General features: G+C 47.1%; 1 protein-coding gene across 5 annotated transcripts in view; it reads left to right on the plus strand.

The window, feature by feature from the left end:
* MTSS2 (MTSS I-BAR domain containing 2) overlaps nucleotides 1-20,268 on the plus strand; it is a 62,279-nt gene that overhangs the window by 7,419 nt on the left and 34,592 nt on the right. For all 5 annotated transcript variants that reach the window (XM_035120227.2, XM_035120229.2, XM_035120230.2 and 2 more), the window contains exon 2: nucleotides 12,160-12,221. In XM_035120227.2, the coding sequence (XP_034976118.2) occupies nucleotides 12,160-12,221 (62 nt within the window). The remainder of the gene's footprint in view (nucleotides 1-12,159; nucleotides 12,222-20,268) is intronic.

Below are 20,268 nucleotides of genomic sequence, written 5' to 3' on the forward strand. Positions count from 1 at the left end.
ATGGGGGTCTCTGGTCGAAACCCCACCCCCCTGCAGGAAACCTGTCACAGCTTCTATCCAGCCCTTGCTGAGGGGCCTCTAACAACGGAAAGGTGGCCACCTTCTGAGGCAGTTTGTCCCACTGTCAAAGCAGGACATATTCTGGACATTTCCCCTAATGTTTCCTCAAAAATCTCACTTCTTGTAATTTGAACTTGTTGATCCTGTATCCTGGAAGAACAGAAAATAAATTTGCCCTGTCATCTACACCAGCCCTTCAGGTATTTGCAGACGGCTATCATTTCACCTCTAAAATTGTTCCCTCTCCATCCTGGACCTGTACGGCTGCATCAGTCTTTCCTAGCAGGTCTGACTATCCATTCTGAATCCCAGTTGCTGGAAACCACAGGAGAGGAGGACCCTCTTGTGCTTAGGTCCAGCTGGTGGGTTTCCCATTAGGGCATCTAGTTGGCTGCTGTGCGAACAGGATGCATGACTAGATGAGCCCCCTTTGGTCTGATCCAGCTGCTGAATGGCTCTTCCGATGTTTTTCATGGCTTTGCATGCAGAAGGTTCCAGGTTCAATCTCCAGCTACTTTGGTTAAAGAATCCTCAAGAGCAGGCTGGGAAATACTTTTCTCTTTGACAGAGACCCCAGAGGGGCTGCTCCTGCTACAGTAGTCCTTTCTGAGGTAATTGGACCAAAGGGAGTTTCTCCATCATCTTTGTGACAGCCTTTCAGGTCTTTGAAGATGGCTATCGTGTCACCTCTTGATCCTCTCTTACCCAGGCTACACATTCAAAGCACTGTAGGCCTCTCCTCCTCTTAGGACATGGCCTCCTGCCCTCTCTGGACAGTTTCCAGTCTGCCAATATCCTTCTTAAACTGTGGCACACAGAAGTGGGCATGGCAGTCCAGGTGTGGTGCGACTTAAGCAAAGATGGGTGATGCCGTTAAAATAACATCTTCTAGATGCTTTTTTTCTGCTAATGTAGCCTAGAATTTCATTTGTCTTTTTCGCCACCACATCACAGAATTGACCTGTGTTTAGATTATGATTTACGGAAACCCCTAGAACCCCTTGTTATTTTTGAATCCTGCTGTTGGGCGTCTCTATTCTTCACTTCAGGTTTTAGCTTATATATAAAAATGTGGGATAGGGATCACACATTGTTAGCGTTACACATAATGAAACCATAGGGCCGTTATTATCTCTCCTCTCTGCAGCTCCCTGGTCAAGTCTGTTTGTTGTCATGAACTTCTTGGAGGACTCCATTGCAGCAGGATTATTAGTCTTTTCTTTTGTACAATGTGATGAAGGGTGACTGCAGATCAAAGTTCTTTTCATATTTCTGTCCTCTTGTATATTACATCCAATTTATCCCAGCCAGCAGGTATGTTTGTCCTGGAGGAGCCAGACTTAAAAGAGGATAATGATATTGGCCCACAAGCCTCTCTCTGGACCACATGTTGGCTGGGCCAAGTGAGGAAGTGAGTCCCAAATATAGGCAAGCCTCCCTTCCTCTCTTGATGGCATATCTGAGCAGGTGCTGTGGGGAACTCTTTCTCTCTTGGTCATGCCATGTAATGGGCACCATATGCACAATTGCTTAATTTTACAGTGGTACCTCGGTTTACAAACACAATTGGTTCCGGAAGTCTGTACTTAACCTGAAGCGAACTTTCCCATTGAAAGTAATGGAAAGTGGATTAATCCGTTCCTGACAGGTCCACGGAGTACTTAAACTGAAAATACTCAAACCGAGGCGCACTTAAACCGAGGTATGACTGTACATTAATTTCATATTGGCATCCCATGCTACTTGGTGCAGAAGTATAGGCAATATTGGTGGATAATATGGGGGGTGTTTTATTGCGGATGACACCCTGCTGATTCATTAGTTCTCTGTGGTAGGCAATGCTCAATCCTCCCCCTTCATGTGCACAACATTCGTGCACGACTTTATTTTTCTTCTGCCCTGCTCACTGCCATCTTAATATTAACCATTTCTCTCTAAACATCCATCTCTGAATCTGTTGTCTGCATTGATGATCAATTAGATATTTAGGCTACCCTGAAAAAATACAACTTAAGGATTAAAATAGCATGTGTGTGAGAGGGAGTATATGTGGTGTGGAGACTGGCAGCACTTCCAAAACCATCTCTCCAAAGCATTCTGAAAATAACTCTGGGGTCTACAGTGGCTGCCTGCCTGCAGTGGGGACCATCCGTGACAGGTGTGCCAGAAGCAGCAAAGTGACAGTTGGCTCCGCGCTTTGAGCAGAAGATGAGCAGCTGCAGAGTCTGGTCTGGCTTCAGAGGAGCAGTGGATTGTTTGGCTGCGAGGGCCAGGTGGTGGCAACCCTCGAAAGGAGATGCTTGGGCCTCGTCCTGTAGCCCTCCTGCCTAAAGTGTTAGAGAGAAGGTGGAATATGGGGAAAGGTGGATATAATGCAGAAAATAACTCTTGGTGGGCCCCTCAATGACAAACGGAAATCCTACTTCCCTCCTGACTTCTCAGCTTGAATGACGACTACCGCTTTATTACTGGTCTAGGGCCATCCATGAAAATGGTGCTTTATGAAGAATGAGAGGATGCCTGAGCTCTGGAGCTTACAGTGTAGAATATGGCACACAGGAAGCAACAGAAGAAGGGGACGGGAAATGGGGGAGGAATTGTCACACATAATATTCATAATAATTTTATTATTTATATCAGGCACCCCCAAACTTCGGCCCTCCAAATGTTTTGGACTACAATTCCCATCTTCCCTGACCACTGGTCCTGTTGTAGGCCAAAACATCTGGAGGGCCGCAGTTTGGGGATGCCTGATTTATACCCTGCCCATGTGGCTGGGTTGCCATTGGACTTGCCTTGCTTCAATGCCTGCGTTGGACTATCTGCTTTTATATACAGTGGTACCTCGGGTTACAAACGCTTTGGCTTACAGACTCAGCTAACCTAGAAGTAGTACCTCTTGTTAAGAACTTTACTTCAGGATGAGAACAGAAATCGCACGGTGGCAGCAGCGGGAGGCCCCATTAGCTAAAGTGGTACCTCAGGTTAAGAACAGTTTCAGGTAAAGAACGGACCTCTGGAACGAATTATGTTCTTAACCAGAGGTACCACTATATATACATTTGAAACATTCCTCTGTTGCTTTTTTAAAAATACTCTTCTGGAGCTGGGAAGGGAAGCAGCCCTTCTGCTGCAGACTTGCAGAGACCTAGCATTTTCAGAGCTTGACCCTGCAGCATGGAGGAAAGGGGCATTTGAGTTGAGCAGAACAAGGGCCCTGCTGTTGTTAAGCACCTTACCTTGTCACACCACCCACAGGCCTCTCTGCTCCCTGCAGTGGTCACTCAGAGATGCCTCAGAAGCCCACAAGTGGAGTTGGAGGCCCCATAGCCACTGGAGTTGAGGGGTGCACGCTGCTCCTGCTGCTGGAGGTTCCACGTGGCCAAACAAGATGGTTCAGGTCCATTTCAATCCAGGAACAGCCTGGTGGCATGACACTGAGCCTTCCTGAGAATGTCTTGTCTTTCAAGGGTTAGGTGTCGGCCTTTGGGCTTGCCGGGCCTTTAGGCATTGGGCCTGACAGGAATAGCAGTGTTGAATGAGGAAGTGCAACAAGAAATACTGCAAAAGAGAGAAGTTTCCTGTTGCACGCCGTGGATTGCACGCTTCATGCTATTGCCATCATTTTGGCATGCTGTGACTGTGCCACTTGGCACATGTTCTAACTGTGCTACTTGCCAATGGCACATCTAGTTCAGCATCCAGTAGTGGCCAGTCAAAAGACCTTATGGGGAGCCTTCAAGCTGGACCTGAGCTCATCAGTACTCTCCCCTCCAGCAACTGGTATTCAGACGCATACTGCCTCTGACAGTGAAGGTAGAGCATAGCTATTATAAACTTCTGTCTTGTTGCTTCGGACATCCTTTTTCTCTAAACTAAAAAGCCTCAAATGCTGCAGCCTTTCTTCACCTCGATCCTTTTGGCTGCCTTTTTCTAAACCTTTTCCAGGTCTACAATATCAATCTTGGGGTGAGGTGACCTGGACTGTACGCAATATTCCAAGAGCAGTTGCAGCATAGATTTGTATAACAGCATTATGGCATCGGTAGTTTTATTTTAAATTCCTAATGATCCCTAGCATGGAATTTGCCTCTTTCACAGCTGCTGCACACTGAGCCGACATCTTCATTTTCTCTCCCTTGGGTAGGCAACAGACAATTTTTTTTTTTAAAAAAGACTTCCCCAAGAGGCTTAGCTGCAGACATGGCAACCCGTCCGTCTGGCACAGGGCAGGCGGAGGAAGATGAGCTGGGTGAGAAATGAAAGGCGCTGCAGTTGACTGCTTGAGCTTTTCCCTGGCAGAGAGACAGAGGCCTCTGTGGCTAGGACAACTGTGCCTCTGAAGGCCCAGGTTCCTCTGGACGCCAGCCCGGTGACTAGGGCTTTGTATAACCACAGGCACTCCAGGGGTTTCCACTGCGAGTCAGTTTTGCCAGGGAGGGAGAGATGATGCCCTGCAAACCGCACTGCAAGCAGCTGGGAGAATATCTGCTGAGTAATACAGTAAACATCCGAAATGAGATCACTCCTGGGTAGAAGATAATTTTCCGATGCAAACTGAATTTTTTTCAATGCAAATTACCTTAATTTGCATCTGAAATTGTTCCACTTTAAAAAATTTTAAGAAAACCCACATGGCTGCACTGAGTGTCTTCCTTCTCCTCTGGCTGCTAGGCAACATGCCTTGCTATCAATCCAACCCTGAGAGTTAACATACACTTGAGACCTGCCCTGCTCCTCTCCTCTCCTCTTCCACATTCATTGGCTGACCTGCTTGGGTCTGCATTGGCTCTGCTGTTGCCATAGGATGCCAGATTCTAGTCAGCAGTTGCATTCCAAAATTGTCAAAGGACAATTATGGCTTATGGTTTTCATGGCACATTTTTCGGCAATACCTTGATGGTTTTCGGTGAAATGTTGTGCATTGCCTTGGGCTGTTTTCTGATGGAGTCTGGGGGCTTCTAGTGTTCATAGTCACTATACTTCAGCTGTAAGCTGCAAGCAGAATTGCCGTGGATTGACTCCTGATAACTGCTGCATTTCTTCTATTTGGTCATTCAACTATGTTCCATGCACCCCAGTGGGCTGTTGTGGCTGGGGAAGTTTAATTCACCTGAGAAGCCACTTGAACCTCAGCACATGTTCACTATAACTTTTGTGATGGGCATAATTTTTCCCACCTTTTTGTATTTTATTTAGTACTAATGCTTTTCTGGCTGTGCATTTTCATAAAAATGGTACTTCACTAGAGTGCCTTGGCACTATAATACAACAATGATAATTTATTTAGAACTGCAGAAGATTAGGTGGCATATAGAGCATGGGGATCTACCCAACAGCTTGCATGGACAGCACCAGCTCCATCTGATTGGTGGGCCTTGTTCTCTCTTCCAGGAGCCCTGGGGGGGGTCTTACTTAGTTGCTGCAGTCCTTGCTGCAAGCAGTGTTGGGCAACTGGGCCTGATTCCCACAATGCCCCGGGGTAATTCTATACTGGGGGCATTGGTAAAATTAAAATAGTAACTCGACCCAGCCTCCCCCCCCCAGTGCTGCTCAAAGCAGTGGGTCCTGGGTAGGTGTTATTAATGGGCCTTGTGGGGCATCTTACCCATGAGGACTTTAACACATGCCAAAGTAGAGTGGGTAAGTGGCTGGGGCCAGCTGGCAGGGACAAAGACAAATTCTCAAGTAGGCAAAGAAGCCATGTAAGTAGTTGCCATCATCCTATTTCCTGAACAACTGAACTGTCACTTTTCAGATAAACTATTTTGAGAGAATAACTGGAGGGACTCGCAATAAACACAGCAATCAGGGGTTATTAGCTATCTAGCTAACCTATCCTTTGCCAACCAGGTGCCCTTCAGATGTTTTGGAGTACCAAAGGTGTGCTGGCAAAGGCAGGTGGAAGTACAGGGCAGCTGGAGGGCACCAGGTTGGTGAAGGCATGGTGGACTGATGATTTTGGGAAGCAGGGTGAGATTCCCCTCTGCATCATGCATGGGCAAAGATCACAGGGAAGTCTCCAAAGCAGACTTTCTGACTAGTTTGTAGTGTATGTCATAAAATGATTTTACAGTACAAAATGGATGTGAGCACAATTTTAAAAGGGGGCAGGGAGGGAGTTCCCCAGGTTGTGGTTTTGATTTTTGATAGAGCATGTCTACCTGAGCATTTTGGACTAAGGAGGGTTGTGCTGCAATTTCTTTGAAGCCAAGTTGAGTTTCAAGCCTGGTGGTCTAGATGCCTCATCCTCTCTATTCATGACATTCTAGAATCCAGCAGAAAATGGGTGCATGTTTTTTCTACACTTATAAATGCCTTCTGCGCATGGAACAGTCTGATCAGGGAACATTGTTGTTGTTGTTCATCCTGGGAAAGAGTCTTGATTGCTTTCTCTCCTTGTTGATTATTGGCTTTTGCTCCTCAAGTGTATCTGTGGCAGTACTGAGGTGCACTGTAGCCAAGTCATCCTGAGGTGGTTTTGCATGATGTCATATGCGGAATGTTACTTTCATCATTTCAATAAGAGAGGCTTGAGAAAGTAGCAAATACCACATCTCACCACCTGGAATACATTCGTAGGAATTGCCACCTTCTGACCAGTATTAGAAACTGATATATAAAAGCTAGGAGCTAAATGGCACCTTAAACCTAGGTGGTTGGCGCAACTTTTTTTATAACAAGAATTCAAAGCTGAAAATGAATGAACTGCAGCTAAAATATTATGTTCATTTTTCACATGGTGTACTCCTTCCCCTGCCCACCCCCCAATATTCTTAAGAGGGTCTCTTCTCCAGTCTTCAGAGAGTAGCTGGAAGTGGGGAGGCAGAAAAAGGTCCTCCTTTCCTTCCACTCTGCTGTTTTAATCTGAAATCTTAGGTGCAGTACTGTGCACAGAGCTCAGAAACTGCTTGCGCTAATGAAATTCCCTGTCAGAAAATGTGCCTAGAACAATGGGAGTTTTGGTCATTGCAGTCCAGATGTCCAGCTCCTTGGGACATCCCCTCTCCTCTTGGTTCTGTAAGTCTCCATAGTCTCTTCCTTCACGTTTAATCTGACTGGTGCTGCTGGGCAAGATTGTGCATAGAAATATAGAGTAGAAGGAGAACTCCAGCTCTTGCTGTTTTTTTGCCTCTTGCCTGTTGTTTATGTGTGGCTTGGCTTCTATTGGCAGCTGGATGTGGGAGAGCAGAGTACAGTTAAATCAAAACCAGAGCCATGGCAGTGGTAGCAGGCAGCCCCATCTGGTAGCCAATGATCAGGAGAGCACAGCACCCAGGGAGGAGTTCAAGCAAGCTCTCTCTAGCCAGGCATGCAGGAGGCCTCCTTTACACCACCACCCCCCTGCTAGCCCTACAAGTAGGGCCAGAAAGGATTCTTGTCTAAGGAGAGATGCTGGAGAGATCCTGTCAGTCAGAGCTGCTGGCACTGTGCTAGACGGGCAAATAGTCTGACTCTGTATTTAGCATCTTCATTTGCCCCGCTCAGCAATCTGGGGGAGGAGCTCTAGCATCGCTTGCAGCTCCCCACCCCTTGGTGCTGCCACCTTCAGTGGTAGTTTTGCTGCCCCGATCAAACATTTCATTCTGTCTGGAAAACTTGCTTTCAAGATGTCCACCTTCCTTCCATCTCAAGAAGTACATGTTTTGCCAACAAGGCATTCCAAAGCTGTTTTCTCTTCCCGCCCCTGCCCTCCCCCCAAGCCCAGTTTGACATGTGGTCCAGTTCCCGCAATACTTTTCAGGATTTCAAAATTACTTGCAAGGAAGTCGGGTTTTAGTGCAAAGGGTTCAGGCAGTTTGCAGCAGAAGGGGAATAGGCTCAGCTGGATGCGATGCAGATACTTGATGTAAATTTGGTGTGTTCCCAGCAATGGCTTTTGACAGATGTGTGATGAAAGGTGTCTCCAGGGCACGTGCTTTGACCTCCTTCTCCCTCACAAAAAAAACTTTGGTGCCACTGTGGGTGCCCTGTGTCTGAGAGAGCTGAATTTCTTCAAAGTAGATCAGAACCGGCAGGATTCCTGAGTTCCTTGAACAGCTGCCTGGCTAGAGCTGTTGCTGTTTGTGATCCTGTCTTGGGTAAGAGCACTGCAGTGGGAGGTGAAAGGGGTGGGCTTCCCCTCTCCAGCTCTGTTTTGAGAAAGCGGTGGAGGAGGCTGCTGTGTTTTCCACAACTGCAGGACCGGGAGAAAAAACCTGGAGCTTTTCCTGGAGTTCCTAGAAACAGAGAATGTGGCACTTGCCTGCTCTGCATGTATTAAAGGGTGCTCCAGAAAGAGAACAGCGCCTCAAATTGAGAGAGGCGTTTACTTGCTGTTTAGTGCCAACAGGGGTGGTTCTTGCCAACCCCTTCAAAGGTGGGTATTCCTTGCAGTTCAGAGAGGAAACACATTTTAATATGGCTTAAGTTGGGCAACGGGTACTGTATTACAGTATCATTCTTTATTTGGTTTATTTCTATGTATGTACGAGGAGAGGAGAGATAAAGCATTAAATAAGACCATTATTATCAGTTGTAGTCATCATAAGACCGTTCCTGAATAAGCCTTCCCTAGACCTGGAAGATCTGAATAATTTTTGATCAGTATCAAATATCCCCCTTTTAGGCAAGGTTCTTGAGAGGGTGGTTGCCAAACAGATCCTGGTACTCTTGGAAGAGACAGATTTTCTGGATCCATTTCAATTTGGACTGAAGCCTGATTTTGGTACCGGAACTGCCTTAGTTACCCTGTATAAATGACCTGTGTTGGGAAAGAGACAGGTGGATTGTGACTCGGTTGATCCTCCTTGATTGCTTGGTGACTTTCAGTATCATTAGCCATGGTATCCTTCTGAGGTGACTGTCTTGAGTTGGGTATTGGGGGCACTGCATTGTGGAGGTTCTACTCCTCCTTGGATGGATGGCTCCAGAAGGTGGTTCTTGGGGAGCATTGCACAACTCTTGTGTTTTATCTAGGAATCATAGAGTCAGTTCTGTTTCCCATGCTCTTTAATATCTAGATCAGGCATGTCCAAAGTCCATTTCAGGGGCCTAATCCGGCCCGCTGGTCAATTTAATCCAGCCCCCGTGGCAGTATGTGTCCTGGGGTAAAATCCTTAAAAAAAACCTCAACAGCTTTGGTTGGCCCTCATGCATGTTCACTTCATCAAATCTGGCCCTCTTTGAAAAAAGTATGGGCACCCTTGATCTAGATCAGGGGTGGCCAACTCTCAAGAGACTGTGATCTACTTAAAGAGTTAAAAACTTGCAATGATCTACCCCCTTTTTGGGGGTTCAGGTCAAAGTTGTTGAGCTTTTTTGGGGAGGAGGAAGCCCCATTTTTAGGCATTCAGATCAAAGTTGTTGAGCTTTTTTTAGGAAGAAGGAAAGTGCCATTTTGGGGGGTGCAGGGCAAAAAAATCGAGCTTTTTTATGGGAGCCAAAGTTATTGAGCTTCTTTGGGGGGAGCCAGTGATCTGCCAGTGATCTACCACAGGCGTCCAGTGATCTACTGGTAGATCATGATCTACCTGTTGGATGTGCCTGATCTAGATGAAACAACTGAGTGGGTTTATACTGATTTCTGGAGTGTGTTGTTATCAGTATGCTGATGACGCAGTTCTAGCCCTCCTTTTCATCTTATGCAGGTGAGGCAGGCAGTGTTCTGAATCAGTGCTTGGTTGCAATAATGGACTGGATGAGAGCCAATAAAACTAAAGCTTAATCCAGACAAGACTGAAATGTTGGTAGGTGGTTCCTCTGACATGCTGAGTGGCGTTTGGCCTGTTCTAGGTGGGGATTACACTCCCCCCCCCGAAACAGCAGGTTCATAGTTTGGGCATTCCTCCAAGACTCATTGCTGTCACTTCAATTATGACCCTACCTATACTGGGATAACTTGGCTACAACAATCTTTTCTCTGGTGACGTCGAGGTTGGATTACTGTAGAGCAATTTACATGGGGCTGCCTTTTAAAACCTTTGGAAGCCTCAGTTAGTGCAGAGTGTCGCTGCCCAGCTGTTGACAGCTTCAAGACAAACAGATCATATAACACCAGTTCTGTTCCAGCAACACTGGTTGTCTGTATGCTGCCAAGCCCAATTCAAAGTGCTGGTTTTGACCTTTAGTGCTCAGGACCTCCAATATGAACCTACCGGGGCCTTTAGAGCCTTGTTTGAGGCCCTTCTGCAGATTCTGGCTCTGAGGGCGATGACAAGGGAAGAGGGCTTTTCAGTTGTGGCTCCCATCTATGGAATGTGCTCCCCAGTGAGGCCTGCCTGATGACTTCACTGACTTGATGCCGGCATAAAGCCTATGTTTTTCCCCAGGCTTTTGACAGATGGAAGATGATGCTTTTGCTGTTAGTGCGCTGCCAAAGCTTCCTGCAGCTCTTAAGGGGTTGCTTTTTGTTTTAGTTCCATGCTATAGTATATTTATTTGTGCTTTTAACAGTGTTGTAAGTTACTTGGAGACCTTCAGGTAGCAAGCAAATAGCAAATCTGATTAATAATAGTGTTAATACTACTGCTGCTACTAGCCTGTGGAACAATAAAGATTTCAAAATCTGTCTAAGAGTGGAGAGGGAGTTCTGATACTGTTATTTCTATTTTAAAGACAAACTTCAGCATGAACAATAAAAAAACCCATCCTTCACAGAAAAAAGGGGGGTCATTATTTTTTCCTCTCATCTGCTTTTTCAATCAATTAACATAGGTTTGGTTATTTCATTTATTCCTTCTTCCTGTATAGAACACACTCACTTTTTCACAGACACAATTCATACCACACAGAGAGCCCATGCAGAAGATCAATTTATGTTGATTCATAACAATAAGGGTCAATAAACCTGGAGTAAATTATTAGGGTTGCCAGCTTTTCTGTCTCAGCAGACATTAACCAGTAATAATGTACCTTTTGGATTCTTTAGACTAAAATGCTAATAAAGGCACAGTGGGCAGACTGGGCATTTTTTTGGTTGGCCATGTGGTATTGTGGTAACTGTAGTGGGCATAAACTCTCTGTGGAAACAGCTGGTTCTCCAGATAAAGGCAGAAAATGGCACCTCCAGCCTTATTTGAGCAATTCAATCCAAGCTGTTGCTCCCCAAAGACCTGGGAAAGCACAGCACCCTCCACAAGCAGCATGCAAAGCTATGGACATGAAATGCACTGCTCTCCATCCTGTTTCTGATTGGCACTTCTGCTGATCCTGCTTCTACATCTGAGGACACATGTTTGGCCTAGAATCTTTAAAGGAAATTATATGTTAAGCCTGGGTTTTGATGTGGCAGTGCAGCACTGCATGAGCACAAAGTTCCCACTAATTGCAAGGCGGGGCGGGGGGGGGACCCGTTTTGGCATCTTTCCCTGTCTCCCGTGATAGGATTTGCAGAAGAAGAAATTATAGGCAGTTCATGTTAAGAGCTAAGTTTGTTGCTGAGTTGCCTTTAGGCCTCTCGTAGGCCTGTCCGTTTCCAAACTGGGGCAGGAGAATGTGGACAGCTGCATTTCTTCCATGCAACAGTGAAATATTTTCCCTCATTCATGACCCGGCAGAAACAGCTGGGCCTCTGCTGTTGGTCATTGGACCTGGCAGCCGCTTGGCGGCATCTCTGCCTCTCCAGCACAGGGGACAGGAGACTGCTGGGACAGCAGATGCAGTGGAGGTGATATTTTCACCCTTGACAAGATTTTAGGGCTGGGCTGAGGCAGGGGGGTTGCCCACTTCCCCTCCCAAGCACAACACCCCTTAACAAGGTAAACATCAGCACCAGATGGTAACTATGGTTAAGGTAAACCCGGTTCCCACCAGGGTTTGCTAAGCAGCTGAGGCCTCTTTCAAGTTCAGCTTCAACAATCAGTCATTTAAACATGGCCTTCTTTAACAGTTTTCTTCTCAAAAAGAGGCAACAGTCCTCAGCCAGAGATGCCTGCTCACATTTGCGAATGATGCTGAAAATGTACAAGGAGATGACGGTTGGTCTTTTCACAGGAGCCCTCTGGATTCAAGATTGGCTGTTTGTTGTGTCCTGTTTGTGGGGCTGGGATAGCTCAGGCAGTGAACACAGAGCAGTCACCTGTTTGCTCAACTCTTTCCCCCCTCCCTTCTCTGTTCCAGAGTTCCTACCCCATCTGGGAAGATTTCAACTCCAAGGCAACTAAACTCCACTCCCAACTGCGGTGAGTTTCTCGACAGTGCTGGCACAGCAACAACACAGCTGCCATTTGTCCCCCAGCCTGGTCTTCTCGCCATGTGTGTCATGAAAAGAGACTCTTGATTTCTTCTATGCTCTCAGCTTCCTCTCCCCACACCCTCCTTTCTTTGGAAAATGAATGATGTGTCCCCCAGCTGGTTCAGGTTCTTTTGAAACCCCACAGGCAGTAGCGCTGTACGTAGAGAGCGTAGACCAAGCTTCACCAACCAGCTGCCCTCCAGCTGATTTGGACTACAACTCCCATCAGACCCAAAATCACCTAGTCATGCTAGTAGGGTTGCCAGACTCAATAGAGGACAGGACTTTTGTGCCTTTAATTGCCCTGCTCTCTTTTGAGTCTGGAAACCTTAAAAGAGAAACCAGCAGACCCTTTGTTTAATTTCCAAGCAAAGGGTCTGCTGGTTTCTCTTTAAGGTTTCCAGACTCAAAAGAGAGCAGGGCAATTAAAGCCACAAAAGTCCTGTCCTCTATTGAGTCTGGCAACCCTACATGCTAGCTGTAGCTGATGGGAGTAGTAGTCCAAAACAGCTGGAGGGTGCCAGGTGATGGGGCAGATTTTGCATGGCAGATTACGGTTTCATCAGGCGCTCTTGGCCAAACAGCAGTGCAAGCTGGGCAAATATCCCTAAGTGGTATATATTTTCCAGCTGGCAGCTGCTCTAGGAGTTGAACGACACTGGCCAGAGGAATGAGAACTAATGGGTGGGGGGGTTTCTGTGTGTATTATTGTAATCTGCTGCAAGCTACCTTGGAGATCATTGGATTCAAAAGCTGGGTGGAGGTCTTCTCTCAGACGAAATGCAGTCTATTTTTAAAAAATCACTCTGCCTCATTTCTATGTGGGGAAACAAAACCTATGCAAATCTGTGTCAGTTTTTCTGAGTGTGTCATAGGGCTCAATCCACATACAGTGAAATGGGCCCAGGAAATTCTGCTGGCACCCCTGGAGGCTGTGACTACCGTGTTTCTCCTAAAATAAGACGTGCCTCTAAAATAAGCCATGGCACGATCTTTTAAAGGCAAAAAAATGTAAGACATCCCCCAAAAATAAGACGTGTTGGGGGAGCCAGCGGGACGACCCAGCGGGAGCCGGCAAATGCAGCAGCGTGCGCCGCGCTGAGCCCCAGCACAGCGACACGCGGAGCTCCAACTGAACGGGCCCCAGGGCCCGGCAGCGGGCGGCGCGCGAAGCCACAGGACCCGGCAGGAGCAGGCAGCAGCCCCAGCCGCGCCGTACTGCGTGAAGCCCAGGGACCCAGCAGCGGGTCCTGCGGCTTCGCGCGCCGCCCGCTGAGCCCGCTACCGGGTCCTGGGGCTTCACGCGGCATGGCTGAGGCTGCTGCTGGCTCCTGCCGGGTCCTGCGGCTTCGCGCGCCGCCCGTTGCCGGGCCCCTGGGCTTCACGCGGCGCGCGAAGCCGCAGGACCCGGCAGCAGCCCCAGCCGTGCTGCACCGCACCGCGTGAAGCCGCAGGAGCCAGCAGCAGCCGCGCCGCGCGAAGCCCCAGGACCCGGCAGCGGCCTCAGCGGGTGGCGCGCGAAGCCGCAGGACCTGGCAGCAGCCTCAGCCGCGCTGCGTGAAGTCCCAGGAGCCAGCAGCGGGCGGCGCGCGAAGCTGCAGGAGCCGGCAGCATCCTCAGCCGTGCCGCGTGAAGCCCTGGGACCCAGCAGCAGGCTCAGCGGGCGGCGCAAGAAAGCCCCGTACCATACTTAACAATAAGACATCCCCTGAAAATAAGCCGCGATGTATTTTTTTAGAGGAAAAATAAATATAAGACGTGTCTTATTTTAGGAGAAACACTGTATCAAATAATGAGCTGGGAATGCCCCGGTTCAAAAATAAAATAACTTACTGCTTTAATTTAAGAAGTCTTAGAAGCAATGAGGAGGGCAGAACCCAAGTAGCTTTGCTGCCAGTAGTGAGAGGTCCCACCCATATGGCTGCTCAGAAACAGCATAGTTGACCCCTGAGTTCCTTTCCCCTGCCTTTTCTTACCTGGACGTCCCTCTCCACAAGAAGGTACCATTTCTTAGCATGATCTGGTGTGCATGTTCGGATCCTCCTCTTCATCCCCTTCCAGCCATCACAGAAAGGTAAAGGTAAAGGGACCCCTGACCATTAGGTCCAGTCGTGACCGACTCTGGGGTTGTGCGCTCATCTCGCATTATTGGCCGAGGGAGCCGGCGTATAGCTTCCAGGTCATGTGGCCAGCATGACAAAGCCGCTTCTGGCAAACCAGAGCAGCACATGGAAACGCCGTTTACCTTCCCGCTGTAGCGGTTCCTATTTATCTACTTGCACTTTGACGTGCTTTCGAACTGCTAGGTTGGCAGGAGCTGGGACCAAGCAACGGGAGCTCACCCCGTCACAGGGATTCGAACTACCAACCTTCTGATCAGCAAGCCCTAGGCTCTGTGGTTTAACCCACAGCGCCACCTGGGTCCCTGAAAAGCATGTGCCAAAGCCACAGCCTCCCTCATGTCAGCCGCTTTCTCTCAGACAAGTGTGCCTGCTCTTTTCTCTGGGACTGCCATTCTTCCTTCTCTCCCTTTTGATAGATCATCACTGTGATCTTGTTGTTCGTTCTTTGTATCCTGGTTTTTTTTTTATTTTCTCTCAAGATTTTTCAGACCTTGTGGCTCTTTTTGTTTTGACATCAGGCATGCTGCTAAAAAGAAGGTTTCCGCCTTCTTTTTAGTACCACGTTGCTGCCTGTGAGGTACTTTGAAGTCCAAACTTCAAGACTCCAAAGCCCAGCAAAATGGAGCAGGGATCTCTCTCATGAACCCAGATCAAGCTAACTTGATCTCCCTTTGCATCAGCTGATGGGTGGAGAGGTCAGGGGCAGTTTGGCGCATCTGTTTGGCCTGTTCCCAGAAGGAATGGCCAAACGGAGCTCTTTGTAAGCAATTGAAATAAAATTGGCAGACAGGGCTGTCACCTTTGGTCCTCCCCAGCCCCCAAAAGTATTTCTCCCTTTCTCAGGAGGCTGTTCCTCAGCTGTTTCTCCTCTGCCTCATCTCCTCCTTCAGTCCCTTTCCCTCCTCCTTTGCTTCAGCTTAAACCTCCTGTCCTTCAGTTTCCACCTTCCTCTCCTCCTAATTGTCATCACGCTGTAGTTTGCAGGGCTAGTGCCATCTGTCAGTGGCCTTGTGAATTACACCATGACAACAGTCTTGTATGTGTTTTACAGAGAAAAGGGAGTTCAGGGGTTGGTGTGTGAAATTAATTGCAGTGCTGATGCAATCAGCTAAGAGCTGGTGGGTTTCAGTAATGAGTGGAAAGATGTCATCTGGATACCAAGCTAGGTGTCTCTGCATCCTGTCCTTGTACCTTTGGCCCTTATGTACTTAAATGGAGGATTTTACATTCATTTCTACTGAATTTCATGTTGTTGGTTTCAGCCCAGCTTTCCAGCCTGTCAAGGCAGTTTTAACCCTCGATTCTGTCTTCTGTAGTGTTAGCTGCCCCTCAGTTTTGCATTATCTGCAGTTTTGATAAGCATTCTCTATGTTCTCCTCCAAGTCTTTTGTAAAACAGCAGAGGGCCTAGGACAGAGCCCTGAGGCACCCTGTGAGACCTCCCTTCCATGTTGATGCATAGCCCTTGTGAGCACTTCTTGGGTATCTATCCTGGATAATAATGAGCTAGAGGGCCATTGTGTCACCCCTTTGCAACAGAGAGAGTATACAGTGGTACCTCGCTAGACGAATGCGTTTTGCGATTGGAGGTTGCCTCGCAAGACGAATTCATTTTGTGAAAAATTCGTCTAGCGAATCGCGGTTTCCCATAGGAATGCATTGAAATTCAATTAATGTGTTCCAATGGGCAAAAATAAAATTAAAAAATTCAATGTATTCCTATGGGATTCGCTAGATGAATTTTTCGTAAAACGAATTGACTCACAGAACGAATTAAATTCGTCTTGCAAGGCACCACTGTAGGTTGCTTTGGTTGAGGTGGCGAAAGGAACTGAAGGATTCTTTGGTTAATAATAATAATAATAATAATAATAATAATAATAATAATAATAATAATACTGTCTCCAGGATTGCCACCTCTTACTCTGATATGCTATAATATTGAAGTAAAAAATGAGGACATTTTTGGGAGCAAGATAATCCAGTGAAAGTAAGAAAATGTACCGTGCCAAGGAGACATGTTGTCTTGCTCAGAAGCCTTGGGGATATTTTCTCAGGCTCACCTTCTGTGATGGTTCCAGTGCTTCCAGGTACTGGCCACCTGGTCCAGCTATTAACCTGGAAACACAGGCCCCTAAAGGAATGTGTATATTTCGAGAAAGGCACAAGTTCTCCAGGAACTAAAGAGTACATTATATAAAGCATTGCCAGAATCAGATATTTGCCCTTATCCCTAGCAAGGTAAATGGGAGCGAGATCTACGGATAAATATTTCTTTAGACAGCTGGAAATGCAGATGGAACTCTGCAACTCCAGTGAATATGAGCACAAACCTTAAGAAGTTTTACAAGTGATTGTGCAGATGATGTTTCTCTCCACAGGGACTGAGGGTGCTTCCGGACAGCAGCTCTTAAGCTGCAAACAAGTCCTGCATATTCAATTTTTCTGTGTGCACTTTTGGTACAATATCTTCCACGCAATCCCACCTCCACCCCCGTTTTAATAGTCACTAATATTCTGCTGCTTGACATCCACACCAGTGGATGGATCTTGCCTTAAAATAAAGGAATTTTAGGAATGATGATACAGAATACATGACAGGCCATAAACTCCCACTACATCCGTTAGTCGTTCTTTTTAATCACACAGGAATAATACTCTCTAAGGAAGATCAGGAAATGGTTATTTATCTTTTAATGGCTGCCAGAATATGTATTTCACATATAACAGGAAATTGGAGGTTACAACAAGCTTTCAGTGGCTGTGAAAAAAATCTGGGATTTTAGTATGATGAAGCTTACTAATTTTACTCAGACAAGAAGCAGAGTAAATTGGAAAGTTACTCAGTTGAGAGTTGAGTAAGATTTTTTGGAATTGGAAAGTATAGGAACATATATAACCCCAATGAGTTATTATGCACAATTTTACAGCACAGATGTTGTTAATTAATGAACGCTTATTAATTCAATCTGTAAATGCTTTGTATTGATGACACAATATGGACAAGGCTTCCTTTTGTGCTGGGGGCAGGGGGCAAGCAATCAAGGGGTGTTAATAGACTTTCTCCATTGCCCTTTCCCCAATAAAAATCCCTGCCTTCCCCCAAACCATTAGTCCCAGCCAGCATGGGTAGTGGCCAGGGATGATAAATTGTAGTCCCAACAATATCTACAGGGCACCACTTAAGTTACTTGTGACTTACAGAGTCACATGATCAGGGTATGGGCTAAGCCCCCCTCTTTTTGTCCCACTACTCCAGCTGAAGTTGGAGCCCTGCCTCCCTGTTGCAGTGAAATAAAAGAAGTCCACATATGAGCATCATAGTGCCTAGTGTGGCTTTGATTCATTACCAGCTCCTTCCAGCAGCTAGGAAGGCAAGTCCTGGCTCTCCTAAATTCCAGGTAAATGTGCCAAAATTGTGATATGACCAGCTCTGAAGTCTCTCTTTGAGCCATGTTGCGCCTTTCCATGCAGCAACACAGAAGCAAAGGGGCTGGTTTTGAGAGTGGCAAGGCAGTTGCAGCATCCAGAGGGAAGCTGCAGAGCCCCCTCCCCACATATCATGGCCCCAGGATCCCGATGCAGTTGAGATCCCAAGAGGTTGACAGTTGCCTTGGCTGCCTTGCCCGTGAGCAGCTTCCAATCAAAGCTGAGTAAGAAGGTTTCCTCCCCAGAGTTCCCAAGAGGATCCCTGCTCCCCCCCCCAGCCTTGTTCCCAGGGTCAACCCCTTGCTTTGCTTTTCCCTAATAGTTTTTGGAATCCTCCCCCTTTCTGCTTGCCAGCTACCTCCTCTGGCATATCAAAGGCTTCTATGAAGAGGCCCTTTCAGCCTGTCCACCCTGGCTTTGCCGTCGCCGGATATGCCTTGTGCGGCTGCCCTATTAATAGCCCCCCTGGCTTCGCTGGTGTTTCTCAGCCCTCCGTGGAGCTGAAAGAGCCTCTTGTGTTCCGCTCAGCATCTCCTCAGCTGCTTGCGCACTGTGTTCCCCTTCCACTTTCCCAAAGCGCCTTTTGTGCTCCTTGCCTATCTGGAGAGAGTGCTCTCCATTTCCTCCGCTTTCTCCGCACACAGAGTAACTCCACATCAGCTTAGAGCTAGTTTGGGGAGGGAGAGATTAAAGCTCTGGGTTCTGCCTAACAAGGAGTGTTGACCAACCCATAAGTAGAAGGGGAGGCTGGACAAACTTGGCACTTAAGGCCTCCCTTTGGGAAGAGCCTCCTTCCTCTGTTTTAATTGATTGATTGATTGATTGATTGGATTTATATCCCTCCCTTCCTCTCCAAGAAACCCAGGGCAGCAAACACATGTATCATTTAAAATAAAGAAACAAAAAAAGGGAAACATTTTAAATCAGTTTAAAACATTGTAAAAACAGCTTCAATTAAAAACATTTAAAATCAGTTGCAGTTAAATTAAAAAAAAAACATTCTAGAAGCAGCTAATAATTAAAACATTTAAAATCAGTTGCAGTTAAATTTTAAAAAAAAATCTAGAAGCAGCTAATAACATTCTTCCATCCAATGATCTTAGAGTTACTTGAAACAGTATTTTGTCAGCTACTCCACAGCCAGGGAACCACCACTGAAAAGGCCCTGTCACTTGCCATGCAAACCGTTTGAGGCTCAATTTTTACTGGCAGCTCTAGGTAGGGCTGGGAATGGTCTGTGTCTGAAACCCTGGAAAGCCTTGGCTGCCAGACAGTGTTCATAATGCTGCACTAGATAGACCTAGCAGTCTGATTCGGTATTGAGGCAGCTTCCTATGTTGCTCATACTGGGGGGAGCAGGGAGTGCAAAGTCCTTGCACAAGCTTGGGCCAGCCATGAACAGCCCGCCCGGTTTCCAAGTGCTGCTGCTAAACACCGAGGGCAGATGATGTGTAAAGAAGAAGTTGGCAGACTGCGGGGCAAGGAGCCAGCCCTGAGGTGGCCAAAGGCAGCAGGACGTCAGAGAGAGAAACTCAGGGAAAGGAAGGCCTAAGGGGGAAAGACAAGAATAGGGAGGGAAGGAAGGAAGCTGAAACAAAAACAGGGCAGGCAATATAGTTCCAAGAAAACTGGAAAGCTGAGGAAACATTGTTGCTGGCGTAGAGTCTATTTGAGCTGGTTAAGTTCATTCTTGAGAGAAATGCTGCCCACCCCCCACAAAAAGAAAATTGTAGGTTTTCCATCTACCCTCCCAATTTCCTGGGGACAAGGCACCTGAGAGTGATTACTGTGATTGGTTCTTTAAAATCTACCTAAGACAGGTGTGTGGTGCTTGGCTTGACCTAGAGGTTAGGGTAAGGATCCGTCACATGCAGGCTTTTTAACATCAGTGCACGTGGATGTGTCAATTGGGACTCTCCCCATGCCTCTGAGCCATTTGGCACATGGAATCCCCAGGTTGCTAGCTTGGCTTTCTTGGCCTTGCAGCCAGCCTGTGTCCACAGAGCCCAGAGTATGCACTGAAACACACAGTGTGCTCCTTTGCAAAGTGGGTACATGTAAGGGGGGGCGCAATGTCGATAGAAGGTCAGCTGTGGTCAGCCCATAGTCTTTCTGCTGCTCAGGAACCCTGATAAGCTTCAGAGGAATCTCGAGTTCTCCAGACCACAGGCTGACAGCGCGGGCTTTAAATCACTTGTTAATAGGGTAACTGAGGAGAGTTGTGCAAGAGGCACTGGATGTCCTCAAGATTTTAGAAGCAAATAAGTTTTCTCTGAATTATTAGCCCAGTTGTACTTTTGGCCTCTGATTACCTGAGTCTTGGCAGCATTGCAGGTTTACGCCTAAGTGCTAATAATGCAGGTCTGGCCGTGAAGGGATGAGACTGACTCACTTGTTGCACCCACCAGCCCTTTGAGATGGCAAAATGGCTTGTGTGTGCTGT

Source organism: Zootoca vivipara, chromosome 6, assembly GCF_963506605.1.
Source record: "Zootoca vivipara chromosome 6, rZooViv1.1, whole genome shotgun sequence".
In the NCBI taxonomy this organism is placed as follows: Eukaryota; Metazoa; Chordata; class Lepidosauria; order Squamata; family Lacertidae; genus Zootoca; species Zootoca vivipara.